General features: G+C 39.2%; 1 protein-coding gene across 5 annotated transcripts in view; it reads right to left on the bottom strand.

The window, feature by feature from the left end:
- Positions 1-16,220, bottom strand: part of LOC128694900 (facilitated trehalose transporter Tret1-2 homolog) — a 35,229-nt gene that overhangs the window by 13,256 nt on the left and 5,753 nt on the right. For all 5 annotated transcript variants that reach the window (XM_053785263.2, XM_053785261.2, XM_053785260.2 and 2 more), the window contains exons 3-8: positions 13,585-13,684; positions 8,642-8,890; positions 6,791-6,919; positions 4,861-5,070; positions 3,052-3,248; positions 282-432 (exon numbers count right to left, since the gene is read on the bottom strand). In XM_053785263.2, the coding sequence (XP_053641238.1) occupies positions 282-432; positions 3,052-3,248; positions 4,861-5,070; positions 6,791-6,919; positions 8,642-8,890; positions 13,585-13,684 (1,036 nt within the window). The remainder of the gene's footprint in view (positions 1-281; positions 433-3,051; positions 3,249-4,860; positions 5,071-6,790; positions 6,920-8,641; positions 8,891-13,584; positions 13,685-16,220) is intronic.

Here is a 16,220-nt window from a genome sequence, read left to right as displayed (position 1 = left end):
TAAAAACAATAACAGAAAAATACAGAACAAACAATCAATACAGATATGTGGGTAACAGCAGTTTTTAAAGTGCAGTATGAAATTTAAAAATTTACATCACACCAAAGTTATAATGATTACAGAGAAAACATTCCCCTTAAAGCAGTTTGTCAATACCCAAATGCAGCCAACCTATTTATCACCCGTCAAGCTGTATTTAATTTATACAATAGATGATTATTACAGAATAGCTTATAGCAGCTAGTGAAAACCATAATTAAAACAAAGTAATGCTAACTGACCAATAGAGAGAGCCATGACTGATGACGAAACAATCAATAGCAACTTTCTGCCAGCCTTATCCATAAGCACAGTAGCCAAAAACGTTGCAGCCACTTGCACGAGACCAATGATGATGGAGCTCATGTTATCAGAAATTTTTGATCCCGAATCCTGGTGAATTACATTTCATTATTAGCAGCTGGTGTCTGATTCAGGTAAGCAATGCTACAAACTTCAATTCTGGTGGGTACATATAAAGCAACACATAATTTGACTAAAATATTATAGTATAAAAACTTGTTAATATAAAGTGCACTTATAATGCATTATATCTAATGCTACCTACTGCAAAATACAGGAGGGCTCCACTTTATGGCGCTTCGCTTTACGGTGTTTCGCTATTGCAGTGGTTTTCAATAATACCCATTCTTCATTTATTCAGAATTCCTACAATACAATATATTCACCACTCACTATATGCTAAGAATGAAAATATTTTAATGTCAGTAATGTGTGTACTGTATATGTATTTTTTTAGGCCTAGCTCGATTGCTCACTTAATAAATGAAAGTGTAAACATGTTTATATGCTTTTGAAAGTAAAAAAGGTTATGTTTCACTTTACTATGATTTTTGCTTTACAGCAATAACCCAGACCCTAGCCTGCTTTATATATTTATATATATTTATTTGTAGATGAATGGTTCAGAGAACCGACATGTTGATAAATTAGACACATGTGAAACTCTTGGGTATCAATAAAGATACCCAAGAGTTGCACATGTGTCTAATTTATCATATATATTTATATATACATGTATATGTAATATACATACATATCAAATATATTTATTTTCAACAAGTTGGCCATCTCCCACCGAGGCAGGGTGACTCAAAAAGAAAGAAAATCTCCAAAAAGGAAATACTTTCATCATCATTCAACACTTTCACCTCACTCACACATAATCACTGTCTTTGCAGAGGCACCCAGATACAACAGTTTAGAAGCATATATAACATACCCCTCCAAACTGCCAATATCCCAAACCCCTAATCAAATCAAAATAAAACTTTACCATTACCTCAATGTATAGTCTATATAAAAGTAGCTACTTAACAAGTTATATTTATACACAGAAAAGCCTTAAAATACATACATACATACTCTTTGAACATAATTTTATCTACATTTCACTAAAAGATATCAAGCCCTCTATTAGCTAAGGGCGAGTCCAAGACTAGATGTATTTTGGTCACTGTGCAATTTGATAAAGGTATCCCAATATTCCACAACCCTAGTACCTTGTGCCTCTGTGCACGTGGCTGGAATAGTAAAGTGTGGCATCAGTTGATAATGGTTAACCCTCTGACTATTTCTGACGTATATATACATCTTACAAGCCAGTGATTTTGGCGTATTTATACTCCAAAATTCTAGCGGCTTCAAATCAAGTGGGAGAAAGTTGGTAGGCCCATGTGTGAGAGAATGGGTCTGTGTGGTCAGTGTGAGCAGTATAAAAAAAATCTTGCAGCACGCAGCGCATAATGAGAAAAAAAAAAAAAAATCCGACCATGTTTTTGGATTAAAACACCGAATTTGAGGTGTATTTTTGTATAGTATTTATGGTTGTATTCTCATTTTCTTGGTCTCATTTGATAGAATGGAAGATTTATTACAGAACTAAAGATGATTTTGATTGGTTTCATGATGAAGAGGACCTTGAAATTAAGCTCAAAGTAGCAGAAATGTTCGATTTTTGCTGATATTCAAGAGTAAACAAATGACGTCATTGTCCAATAAGTGTCCAACTAGCCATTCTAATATGAAGTAATTATTTATACAATTATTACAATACTGCAGCAGTCTGCATAACAGTAAGTCTTTCATTTTTTGTGTTTACCTAGACCTGTGAGTAAAAATTCAAAACAGAAAGCAAGAGTAATATACGAGGGGCCTGGAGATGTGACTGATGAACTGAGAAAGTGTTATTTTAGTGCATTGTTTATTCAGGACCCTATTTTGAAATTGGCACCTTTTTTAATTTGCGTGAAATTGGCCAAACTGCCAATTTTTGACCACTTTATTGGTTAGTTGAAATCAGTAAATGAGTGGTTTCTTTTACTCAATTGGTATAACAAATGGAGTTCTAAAGAAATAGCTATGAGTTTGGTCGACTGGAACAATGGAATTGACTGAAAATAGGGCTCAAAGTGGGCGAAATCGCCGATGCACAAATATCACCAAGATCACTATCTTTGCGAGAGCGTAATTCCGTAAGTTTTCAATGAAATTTCGTACTTTTGGTGTCATTACCATCAGGAAAAGATTCTCTATCATTTTATAAGAAAAATAACTTTTTTTTTAAATTCTTCGACACTGAGAACAAGTTTGTGAGCAGGGGTCTCAACAGTCAAAGGGTTAAATATTAGTGTTAAAGATTTGAAGGAGATCAGAATACTGTGATATAATCATATTCAATATGAATAATCTAACTCATCATGCACAATAATACTTTTCAAAGCAATCTGACTTAAAGTCAGTTCCTGATCAGCCGGGCTGTGGCTCGTACGTTGGTTTGTGTGCAGCCAGCAGCAACAGCCTGGTTGATCAGGCTCTGATCCACCAGGAGGCCTGGTCACAGACCGGGCCGGGGGGGCGTTGACCCCCGGAACTCTCTCCAGGTAAACTCCAGGTAAGCTACTTTTGCAGTCACTGATATTTCTCTATATGCTTTTAAATACATTTTCTTATATAACCTAGATGCTCTTGATATTATTGCATTATACTCACATGAAATATTGTGGTTAAATTGAAGAGAACAGGATTAATTCCTGAAAACTGCTGGAAGAACATAAGGGAGAGTGAGATCATGAGGGGCTTGAAAATGTATGGTTTCGTGAGGATCCTAATGGATGCCTTGTTGCGTCGAGCATCTTCCAGGGACTGCCGCATCATGTCTAACTCTGTCTGAATGTTGCCATCCTTACCTGTGAAGTGACAGTATGCAATGAAATTAATTCAGAAGGCCATCTGAACTGTGATGTCAACATGCTTCTGGCAAGACAGGTATTGGATGAATGACTATGAATGCATATTTTTTCTTTTTTTTTGAGGTCACCCTACCTTGATGGGAGATGGCTGGTGTATGAAAAAATCCTCCCTTTGTATACTTCTTTTAATATTTTTTACTTTTAACTCATGAACCATTTCTCACCAGAGCAGAGCAACCCAAAGAAAAAAAATACATTCTCCATTTCTTAGTCTCTTGCTGCCGTTCCAGAAGGGCACAGACATTGAAGTTTCATTTTAAAAAATCAACAGCAAAATTTTCACATAACTCTTTATATGCAAGTGCTGTCTTTTCTATATCCAAACCTTATGAATGCTAGGCTTCTCTGAATACTGTACTACTCACACTTACACAGCATACCAAATCCAAAGGATTTACCACCTTTCTTTCTGATCTAACACACACATGCATATTAGACAGTGAATTTACATAGAGTAAACCCTCAGTTTAATGGACCATGATTTAAAGCACTAGAAATATGGGACGAAATTCACTGGGTTAATTCATCTAGAAACAATGGACAAAATTAACTGATGACAGAACTGTTAGTGCCACTATTACCATAAAACAATCACATCTCTATCCTCCACAATTGCCATTATTTGCCATCTGCTTCTCCCTATTCATCTGTTAAATCGAGGATTTACTGTATTCTGCATTATGTACAGTAAATGACTTTCCATAAAAAAAGCAGTAAACTAAGGACTGAAGCCACGCAAATTTCTTGAAAGGCGATAAATGTGCAAGTTTATCGTTAGGTACATGTATTTTAAATAATAATGTGAATAAGACAAAGCATATTTTATAAAGTTACTTTAGGTGTTGGGTTTTCAAAAAAAAAAAAAAGGTAGTTTTTTGAAAAATCAGGTATCCTAAGTGTCTTATAGGATACGTGTGCAAAGCTTTCAACATAAAGTTGGTTTTCCTTGCTATTTATGCAGATTCACTGTACTGTATCCCCAAGGGATACGTTTTGAGGACCTGCTGTGGATACTGAAAGCGTAGATAGTAGCAAACCCTATATATAAGTCCTATACATACTTATTATAAGTTTAACTGATAAATTATGCACAACAAGCGGAGAAATATCACTTTTCACTGATGGGAAGCACTTCATGGCTTCTCTTAGGCTTTGAAGTACTGCCAGCTTCTCTACTTTTGCATTTTGGGACCATTGTTATGCACAATTAAGAGGTGTTTTTGGGCCACAGTAAACTGTGGATAACTGAAACTGCAGATACCGAGTCAGTGGATATGGATGGGGGGGTTCTACTGCCTATGCATTATCTATTATTCAATGTTCCATTTCTACTGTCAATTTTGCATGTTTATTATACATTTTCTGTATGCAATCAATGTGGTTTGCAAACTGTGTTGAAGATTCTTATTATGCAGAATTAAGCACTGACGGCCTGATTAAGCTTATTACAGTTCCTGTGGGCCTGGAAAGCATCTACTGCATAGACCCAGAGACAACTCTACCATATTATGCTACATGTGATAACAAGTCAGGGTGTTATTTCCATTACCTCTGAAGAACTGAAGGGCTGCTGCAGCTTGCTCCTCTTTTCCTTTGGAGAGGAGAAAACTTGGAGATTCTTTGGCAAAGAACATAAGCACGCAGTAGATAACAGGGGGAATTATGCATAATCCTGCAAGTACCCGCCAAGTTGAAACTAGTGCTCCTAGTAAATAAGAATACATCACACCAATTGTCACCATCAATTGGAATCCACTTCCTGTAAGTAAAAACAGAAAACACCATTACCTTAAAAAAGTTTTACTTACTACAAACTCTTAATAATACATTCCCAATTTAAATAAATCCATGTCTGGTGTGACTGCAGAAAATTTAGAGACAGAAATTAGAAGACTGTGGGGTTACCATAGAATAATTGACAGAGAAAGGGATATTGAGGTGGTTTTGGCATGAAGAGAGGATGGAGCAGAATAGGGTGACGAAGAAGAGGTAGGGATTGCTCCAGGAAGGGTTGGAGGGAGGAGGAGAAAGGCTTCTGTGAGTGTGTTAAATCAGATTCAGTGGAGAAAAGTGGCATTTATGATTTAACATGTTGCTGAGTGTAGGGATTCAGGGAAAAACAATGAGCCAGACTTAAGTCCTGGAGGTAGGAGGTATGGAGCCTGCATTCTGAAGGAGGGGTGAGGGTATTATAGCTCAAAGGGTCATTTGAATTATATCAGGGCACTTCCTACAAGACAACTATTGAATAAGTAACGGTGAAGATTTTTTTTTTTTTTTTTTTTTGGGGGGGGGGGGAGGGGGGTGAATGGCAGTCATCTTATCTTAGTGGGAGATGGCCAAATTTTACAAAAATATTTACAATATTTTTAACACAAATTATGGGTATTCTGCCGAAATGCTGTGCCTAATTTATTCCTGCATTCATAGATGGTATCATTATTCCATTTCATATAAAATAAATCATGTACCAATCATGACTGCATAAGGTTAATCAAGGAATTTTTTTTCCCAATTGCTATGCCAGTACTGTTTAGCTATACAGAGATAATACTGAACTGAATAATTCAGTCTATAAGGATGGAAAGGAGTGGCTGATTATAAAAAAAAAAAAAGAGTAATGATGGGTTGTGAGAATCTTGTGATGATTATGACCCTTTCCCTTAAGAATGAATGAAGAGACTGAAACTAAACTGAGGGTCAACAAGAGGCATATAAGAAACTGCATGGTCAGCAGTCATTACAACTCTGGAAAATCAACAGCTATATAGGTGGCCCGGTGGCCTGCTCCCGCTTCACACACGGAGGGCCCGGGTTCGATTCCCGGCGGGTGGAAACATTTCTACAAGTTTCCTTACACCTGTTGTCTGTTCACCTAGCAGCAAATAGGTACCTGGGTGTTAGTCGACTGGTGTGGGTCACATCCTGGGGGACAAGATTAAGGACCCCAATGGAAATAAGTTAGACAGTCCTCAATGACGCATTGACTTTCTTGGGTTATCCTGGGTGGCTAACCCTCCAGGGTTAAAAATCCGAACGATATCTTATCTTATCTTATAAGAGATTAGGAAGCACAGTGCCAGCACTCTCCTTGTAGGGTGCCAGTACAGTGTCAGCATTGTATTTGGAGGGTCTTTTAAACTGTAATATACTATATGCATTCCTGGAAAAACAGCATTTGAATGAGTAATGGTGAATGTTTTTCCTTTTTTTTGGGATGCTACCTTGTGGGAAATAACCTGCTGTAAAAATAAAATAATAAAATAATATGAAGACAATATCAATATACACTTTTAAAGATAAATATTTTTTGGGGGGTTATTGATAACTTACATATGCTTGCAGAAACCATGTTAACAGAAAAACAATGGAGATTCAAAGTACGTACTAGAAGTGGGATACCTTTGTTAGACTGAAGCACCACAGACCAGTTTGAGAATGAACTCTCACTCTTCAGATGGAATGAATAAGTGACTCACCTAGAGTTCCTCTCACGTCAGCTGAAGCATACTCTCCAATGTAAGTGGGAACGATAAGTGAAGTGATACCAGTACAGAGTCCTGTTATAATGCGTCCAGTCATCAGCATGCCAAAGTTCCGAGCGAAGGCTGAAAACACAATCACCAATTTGCTATTCACAATAACATAATTATTCAACATTAATTTTGCTCCCTTTCCAGTGCATGAGGGTTAATAAACTTGAAACCATAACAAAGTAAATATAAAAAAATACAGGAACAGCACACAAAATAACGTTGCTGTAATGTAATAACCAGTCATTTAAGAAAACAAACACTAATTATAATAATAAATATTCAAATTATTGAAACCCAATTTTTACATTTGGTGTAAATAATTACAGCTGACATGTTAAAAAAAGCACTAAAAAAATATTCAGGAAAATCAAGTGTCTAATATCTTGCACGTATAACATATAGGTGAACAGTATCTAGATAAGGGTAAAGAGGTTTTTGTGGCATTCATGGATTTGGAAAAGGCATATGACAGGGTGGATAGGGGGGCAATGTGGCAGATGTTGCAAATGTATGAAACAGGAGGTAGGTTATCGAAATCTGTGAAAAGTTTTTACGAGGATAGTGTAGGAAAGAGGGAGATTATTTCCCAGTAAAAGCAGGCCTTATACAAGGATGTGTGATATCACCGTGGTTGTTCAATATATTTATAGATGGGGTTGTAAGAGAAGTGAATGCTCGGGTGTTGGCAAGAGGTGAGGGGTTAAAAGATAAAGAATCTAACACAATGTGGGAGTTGTCACATTTGCTCTTTGCTGATCACACTGTGCTTTTGGGAGATTCTGAAGAGAAGTTGCAGAGGTTGGTGGATGAGTTTCGTAGGGAATGTAAAAGAAGAAAATTAAAAGTGAATATAGGAAAGAGTAAGGCGATGAGGATAAAAAATTAGGTAATGGAAGTTTGAATATCAGATTGGAGGGAGAGAGTATGGAGGAGGTCAATGTATTCAGATATTTAGGAGTGAACATGTCAGCAAATGGGTCTATGAAAGATGAGGTGACTCACAGAATTGATGAAGGATAAAAGGCAAGTGGTACACTGAGGAGTCTGTGGAGACAAAGAACTTTGTCCATGGAAATAAAGAGAGGAATATATGAGAGTATAGTTATACTAATGCTCTTATATGGGTGCAAAGCATGGGTGGTGAATGTTGCAACAAGGAGAAGGCTGGAGGCAGTGGAGATGTTGCATCTGAGGGCAATGTGTGGTGTAAATATAATGCAGAGAATTCGTAGTTTGAAAATTAGGAGGAGGTGTGGGATTACCAAAACTATTACCCCAAGGGCTGAGGAAGGGTTGAGGTGGTTCAGACATGTAGAGAGAATGGAACGAAACAGAATGACTTCGAATGTATAAATCTGTAGTGGAGGGAAGGCGGGTTAGAGGTCAGCCTAGGAAAGGTTGGAGGGAGGGGTAAAGGTTTTGTCTGCAAGGGGCTTGGACTTCCAGCAAGCATGCGTCAGCATTTTAGACAGGAGTGAATGAAGACAAATGGTTTTTATGACTTAATGTGCTGTTTGAGTGTGAGCAGGGTTAATATTTATGAAGGGATTCAGGGAAACCAGCAGGCTGGACTTAAGTACTGGAGATGGGAAGTACAGTGCCTCCACTCTGAAGGAGGGGTGTTAATGTTGCAGCTTTATAACTATAGCGTAAGCACACCTCTGGCAAGACAGTGATGGAGTGAATGATTATGAAAGTTTTTCTTCTTCAGGCCATCTTACCTTGGTGGGAAACGGCCTATGTGTTAATAAAATAAATATGACAAATATTGCAAAAATAATCAGCCGTACATACCAATAAGAAGCCATCCACCAATGAAGGGCACCGAGGAAGCCAGCATAGTGCCCCGTCTACCTAGAATGTTAAGACATATGCCACCGACAGGACCTCCTACTAGTGCTCCTAAGTTCATTGAGGATGAGAACCACATATTTTCTTCACTGGTCAGATGTAGTGACCCACTCGTTGAGTTGGACGTCAGTTGAGCACCAGCTGGAGAGGAGTAACCCAAGACAGTCCCAGCAGCCAGGGCACCCATGGTAGCTGATGATGTATCATTATTAGTTGGAAAATTGAGGAATCCATATATTTCAAGCATTAAAAAATAAAGTCTAAAGACTTCTTAATGGTTACACTGCATGCATTTCAACATTCAAACTTGCAGTTAACTTTTTTTACCAAAGCATACATTTCAATTTACTTATGGTAGCTCAGAGCTATATTGATTAAAATACTATATCATTATTTAAAGTAATGATAAGTAACCATCACTGGTGGATAACCACTGTCAATTTAAATAATTCAAAACATGTGGCTATTACAGTCGAGATGGCCAATTATTATTATTATTATTATTATAATATTTATTATTTTTATTATCACACCGGCCGATTCCCACCAAGGCAGGGTGGCCCGAAAAAGAAAAACTTTCACCATCATTCACTCCATCACTGTCTTGCCAGAAGGGTGCTTTACACTACAGTTTTTAAACTGCAACATTAACACCCCTCCTTCAGAGTGCAGGCACTGTACTTCCCATCTCCAGGACTCAAGTCCGGCCTGCCGGTTTCCCTGAATCCCTTCATAAATGTTACTTTGCTCACACTCCAACAGCACGTCAAGTATTAAAAACCATTTGTCTCCATTCACTCCTATCAAACACGCTCACGCATGCCTGCTGGAAGTCCAAGCCCCTCGCACACAAAACCTCCTTTACCCCCTCCCTCCAACCCTTCCTAGGCCGACCCCTACCCCGCCTTCCTTCCACTACAGACTGATACACTCTTGAAGTCATTCTGTTTCGCTCCATTCTCTCTACATGTCCGAACCACCTCAACAACCCTTCCTCAGCCCTCTGGACAACAGTTTTGGTAATCCCGCACCTCCTCCTAACTTCCAAACTACGAATTCTCTGCATTATATTCACACCACACATTGCCCTCAGACATGACATCTCCACTGCCTCCAGCCTTCTCCTCGCTGCAACATTCATCACCCACGCTTCACACCCATATAAGAGCGTTGGTAAAACTATACTCTCATACATTCCCCTCTTTGCCTCCAAGGACAAAGTTCTTTGTCTCCACAGACTCCTAAGTGCACCACTCACTCTTTTTCCCTCATCAATTCTATGATTCACCTCATCTTTCATAGACCCATCCGCTGACACGTCCACTCCCAAATATCTGAATACGTTCACCTCCTCCATACTCTCTCCCTCCAATCTGATATTCAATCTTTCATCACCTAATCTTTTTGTTATCCTCATAACCTTACTCTTTCCTGTATTCACCTTTAATTTTCTTCTTTTGCACACCCTACCAAATTCATCCACCAATCTCTGCAACTTCTCTTCAGAATCTCCCAAGAGCACAGTGTCATCGGCAAAGAGCAGCTGTGACAACTCCCACTTTGTGTGTGATTCTTTATCTTTTAACTCCACGCCTCTTGTGGTTGTTTAATATATTTATAGATGGGGTTACTTCTCTTACAACCCCATCTATAAATATATTAAACAACCACAGTGACATCACACATCCTTGTCTAAGGCCTACTTTTACAGGGAAATTATTTCCCAGTAAAAGTAGGCCTTAGACAAGGATGTGTGATGTCACCGTGGTTGTTTAATATATTTATAGATGGGGTTGTAAGAGAAGTAAATGCGAGGGTCTTGGCAAGAGGCGTGGAGTTAAAAGATAAAGAATCACACATAAAGTGGGAGTTGTCACAGTTGCTCTTTGCTGATGACACTGTGCTCTTGGGAGATTCTGAAGAGAAGTTGCAGAGATTGGTGGATGAATTTGGTAGGGTGTGCAAAAGAAGAAAATTAAAAGTGAATACAGGAAAGAGTAAGGTTATGAGGATAACAAAAAGATTAGATGATGAAAGATTGGATATCAGATTGGAGGGAGAGAGTATGGAGGAGGTGAATGTATTCAGATATTTGGGAGTGGACGTGTCAGCGGATGGGTCTATGAAAGATGAGGTGAATCATAGAATTGATGAGGGGAAAAGGGTGAGTGGTGCACTTAGGAGTCTGTGGAGACAAAGAACTTTGTCCTTGGAGGCAAAGAGGGGAATGTATGAGAGTATAGTTTTACCAACGCTCTTATATGGGTGTGAAGCATGGGTGATGAATGTTGCAGCGAGGAGAAGGCTGGAGGCAGTGGAGATGTCATGTCTGAGGGCAATGTGTGATGTGAATATAATGCAGAGAATTCGTAGTTTGGAAGTTAGGAGGAGGTGCGGGATTACCAAAACTGTTGTCCAGAGGGCTGAGGAAGGGTTGTTGAGGTGGTTCGGACATGTAGAGAGAATGGAGCGAAACAGAATGACTTCAAGAGTGTATCAGTCTGTAGTGGAAGGAAGGCGGGGTAGGGGTCGGCCTAGGAAAGGTTGGAGGGAGGGGGTAAAGGAGGTTTTGTGTGCGAGGGGCTTGGACTTCCAGCAGGCATGCGTGAGCGTGTTTGATAGGAGTGAATGGAGACAAATGGTTTTTAATACTCGACGTGCTGTTGGAGTGTGAGCAAAGTAACATTTATGAAGGGGTTCAGGGAAACTGGCAGGCCGGACTTGAGTCCTGGAGATGGGAAGTACAGTGCCTGCACTCTGAAGGAGGGGTGTTAATGTTGCAGTTTAAAAACTGTAGTGTAAAGCACCCTTCTGGCAAGACAGTGATGGAGTGAATGATGGTGAAAGTTTTTCTTTTTCGGGCCACCCTGCCTTGGTAGGAATTGGCCAAAAATATTCTGAAAAATAAAGGTTTTGAGTGTTAGTGACATGAGCATCGAGCAGGCTTGTGTGAGCACATTGGATCAGAGTGAACAGAGACAAGGGGCTCTATGACAACATGCTGTTGGAGTGTGAGCAAGGTAATATTTATGAAGGGATTCTGGGAACCTGGGTAGCAAGCCTTTAACCCTGGAGGTGGTAAGAATAGTGCCTGCACTCCATGGTCCTGTAACAGGATAAAATGAGGGACACCTACTGTACTGTACGTATATTGTGTATTAAGGTATGTGCAGTACCATACTTAGAGTAGGAGATGAGAATAAGTTCATGTGTAAGGAATGAAAGATGTCAGTCAAAATGGAAGGAATGTATTTAGATACTTGGAAGTGCACGTGTCAGCATATGGGCATATGAAATATATATGAGGTGAATTACGAGACACAAGAATATTTTAGAAAAGCTTATTTAAAAATAAGTAAAATCTCCAGATGTGCTATATCCAGATAATAATATAGGCTGGCCATCACTAATCTAGCAATCAGTAATCCGGTTCCATCAGTAATCCGGCACTAATTCTGGCTAGCATAATTTCAAATTTCTGGGGTTGCAACACCAACCTGCCATTACTGTTTGGTGGAGTTACTTGCTGCACAAGCCATTCCAATCTCTTTTTCTCCATTTATTGTTATAACTTGCTCACTTTTAGCCCTAGCCATGATTCCAATGAATAAAAAGAATGCTTCTTGTTATGTAAAGCACATACACCCTACATTGTCCATAAAAGATAAGGTGGCTTGGAAGCCACTGTCAGTCGTCATAAGCTCAGCTCACTCAGATAAGCTGTGACCAGTAAATTTGGGCCTACATATGAGATAACAGGTCTGTGTGGTAAGTGTACACTATATAAAAAATCTTGCAGCACGCAGTGCATAATGAGAAAAATAGGCACCTGTGTTTTTGGTGTGAAACAGCAACTTTGTGGTGTATTTTCATATGGTTTGTATGGTTGTATTCTCATTTTTTTGGTCTCATTTGATAGAATGGAAGATATACTGCAGAAATAGATATAATTTTGATTGGTTTCACACCAGAAAGTATTCTAAAATTGAGCTCAAAGTAGCAGAAATGTTTGATTTTTGTTGATGTTCAGGAGGAAACAAATGATGTCACCGTCCAATACATGTCCAACTGGTCAGTCTAATATGCAGTCATGAATGGGTTGACATTATTTATGCAGTTATTACAATAATGCAGTAGTCTGCATAATAGTAAATCTTCTATTTTTTTGTGTGAATAAAAATTCAAAATGGAAAACAAGTGTAATATAAGAGGGGCCTGGAGACGTGGCTAATGAACAAAGAAAATGATGCTTTACTGCTAGAAATGTCTGCACTGTTTATTCTAGACCTTATTTTGAAATTGGCATCTATTGAAATTTGTGTGAAATAGGCCAAATTACCAATTTCTGACCACTTTACTGGGTAGTTGAAATGGGTAAATGGCCAGTTTCTTGTATTCAATCAACAGACAGAAGGAATACTAGCGAAATAGCTATAAGTTTGGTAGACAGAAATAATGGAATGGGCCAAAAATAAGGTGTAAAGTAGTGGAAATCTCCGGTGTGTAAATATCGCCATTGGATTAAGTGTATTCCAACCTAATCGGGCGGCGGAGAGGTTCCGATGATGCCGGATTAGTGATGGCCAACCTGTAATATATTACCTCTTGCTGCTAACATTTCAAACATTTCACGGCCACGCTAGCTGGAGATTCGTCTGTAAAAACTTGCATTTGTGGTCACAGTGGTGCCTGTGCTAACCTTCCTATGGTGTAGAAATATACCTAGTTGGATGAATCTTATTGTGGCTAGCTGGTCTAGTGGCTAACGCGACGGGCTGGAGTTTTGAGACTCTATGACCGCGGGTTCAATCCCGGCCGGGGGTATGGTTTATTTCAAACTTTTGAATGGCTAGCCTGTAAATTCAATCACCTTACAGTTAACCAACCTGCAAAACCAGTGAGATACTGAGCAGTACGGCCTCTTGAACGGCGTCCTACAAGTGCTGCTGTTTCCCTTGTGTCTTCCATACTGTCTGACAAATTCGCCTAGGGAGCAAATACACAAATCAGCTTAACTACAAAGGTTTTAGATAATCAAGCATTTTTCATCATATATATATTGTATATGTATATATACGCAGTAATACCCAGGTTTTCATCCTTAATTCGTTCCAGAAGGTCGGCCGAAATCCGAAATGGACGAAAACCGAAGTAATATTTCCCATAAGAAATAATGTAAATCCAATTAATCTGTTCCAGACACCCAAAAATATTAACAAAAACTATAGTTTTACATACAGAAAACAATGAGAAATAAATAAAAAGCATAAATTTTAATGGATAGATAAACATTTAAATCAGTTTTATCTTTATTGAAGGCTGTTGGTGGCATATTCTTTGCGAGATCCGCATACAACTGCCTTGCCTTTTCACAAATTATCACCCCCACAACACTATCTCCCACTAACTGTTTTTCGTTGATCCACACCAACAACTTCTCAACATCTCTGATTGTTTGCCATCACTACCACCCACTACCACCATCACTACCACCCTCTACCATCATCACTACCACCCTCTACCACCATCACTACCACCCTCTACCATCATCACTACCACCCTCTACCACCATCACTACCACCCTCTACCACAATCACTACCACCCTCTACCTTTGTAGAGGGTGGTAGTGATATTTCTTCACAAAACTTTGCAACTCATTCTACAAGTTCTTTCTTGAATTCTATCGTGTTTCTCACCTTCTTTACCAAAGGGCTTGCACGCTGAACTTTCTTTGGCCCAAGGTGGCTTATTTCACAGTCACAATCAATAAAAAAGCACAAAAAACAATGGATGAACATGCGGAGTATTGCTAACTAAATGAGAGACGGAGGCAGACTGAGTCTGATACGTGTGAGAAGCTGCATCCCGGGGGTGGGGGGGGGGGACAAGTCTGATACAGATGATTTCCAAGCGGATGTAGGAAACCCGGGGGAAAATTTCGTCAACGAAAAAGCTCGAAATCCAAATTGTACAATTTCCGCACCGGATGAAAACTGGAACACTGGGGGTCCTCTGTGTGTGTGTGTGTGTGTGTGTGTGTACTCACCTAGTTGAGGTTGCGGGGGTCGAGTCCGTGTGTGTGTGTGTGTGTGTGTGGGAAGTACAATGCCTGCACTTTAAAGGAGGGGTTTTGGGATATTGGCAGTTTGGAGGGATATGTTGTGTATCTTTATACGTATATGCTTCTAAACTGTTGTATTCTGAGCACCTCTGCAAAAACAGTGATAATGTGTGAGTGTGGTGAAAGTGTTGAATGATGATGAAAGTATTTTCTTTTTGGGGATTTTCTTTCTTTTTTAGGTCACCCTGCCTCGGTGGGAGACGGCCGTCTTGTTGAAAAAAAAAAATAAAAAATATATATTTTATTATTATTATTATCACACTGGCCGATTCCCACCAAGGCAGGGTGGCCCGAAAAAGAAAAACTTTCACCATCATTCACTCCATCACTGTCTTGCCAGAAGGGTGCTTTACACTACAGTTTTTAAACTGCAACATTAACACCCCTCCTTCAGAGTGCAGGCACTGTACTTCCCATCTCCAGGACTCAAGTCCGGCCTGCCGGTTTCCCTGAATCCCTTCATAAATGTTACTTTGCTCACACTCCAACAGCACGTCAAGTATTAAAAACCATTTGTCTCCATTCACTCCTATCAAACACGCATAACGATTACCTCCGAATGCAACCAATTATGTAAGTGTATTTATGTAAGTGCGTTTGTACATGTATGTTTGGGGGTCTGAAATGGACTAATCTACTTCACAATATTTCTTATGGGAACAAATTCGGTCAGTACTGGCACCTGAACATACTTCTGGAGTGAAAAAATATCGTTAACCGGGGGTCCACTGTATATATATATATATATACTGTGGACCCTCAGCTAACGATATTAATCTGTTCCTGAAAGCTCATCGTTAGCTGAAATTATCGTTTTGCTGAATTAATTTTCCCCATAAGAAATAATGTAAATCAAATTAATCCATGCAAGACACCCCAAAGTATGAAACAAAAATTTTTTTTACCACATGAAATATTAATTTTAATACACACAAACTGACACTTACCTTTATTGAAGATCTGGTGATGACTGATGGGATGGGAGGAGGGGAGAGTGTGGAAGTTGTTAATGTTTAGAAGGGGAATCCCCTTCCATTAGGACTTGAGGTATCGAGTCCTTTTTCGGGGTTACTTCCCTTCTTCTTTTAATGCCACTAGGTCCAGCTTGAGAGTCACTGGACCTCTGTCGCACAACAAATCTGTCCATAGAGGTCTGTACCTCCCGTTCCTTTAAGATTTGCCTAAAATTGGCCACAACATTGTCATTGTAATAGTCACCAGCACGGCTTGCAATAGCTGTATTAGGGTGATTTTCATCCATAAAGGTTTGCAGTTCAACCCACTTTGCACACATTTCCTTAATCTTTGAAGTAGGCACAATGGATTCCACAACTGGCATACGCATCTCAGGGTTAGCCCCAAACCCTTCAAAACCTTTCTTAATTTCCATACTAATTATC

The sequence above is a fragment of the Cherax quadricarinatus genome, chromosome 45 (genome assembly GCF_038502225.1).
Source record: "Cherax quadricarinatus isolate ZL_2023a chromosome 45, ASM3850222v1, whole genome shotgun sequence".
Taxonomy (NCBI): Eukaryota; Metazoa; Arthropoda; class Malacostraca; order Decapoda; family Parastacidae; genus Cherax; species Cherax quadricarinatus.
The sequence above is the reverse complement of the archived record's forward strand: the minus strand, read 5'-3'. Positions and strand labels throughout refer to the sequence as shown.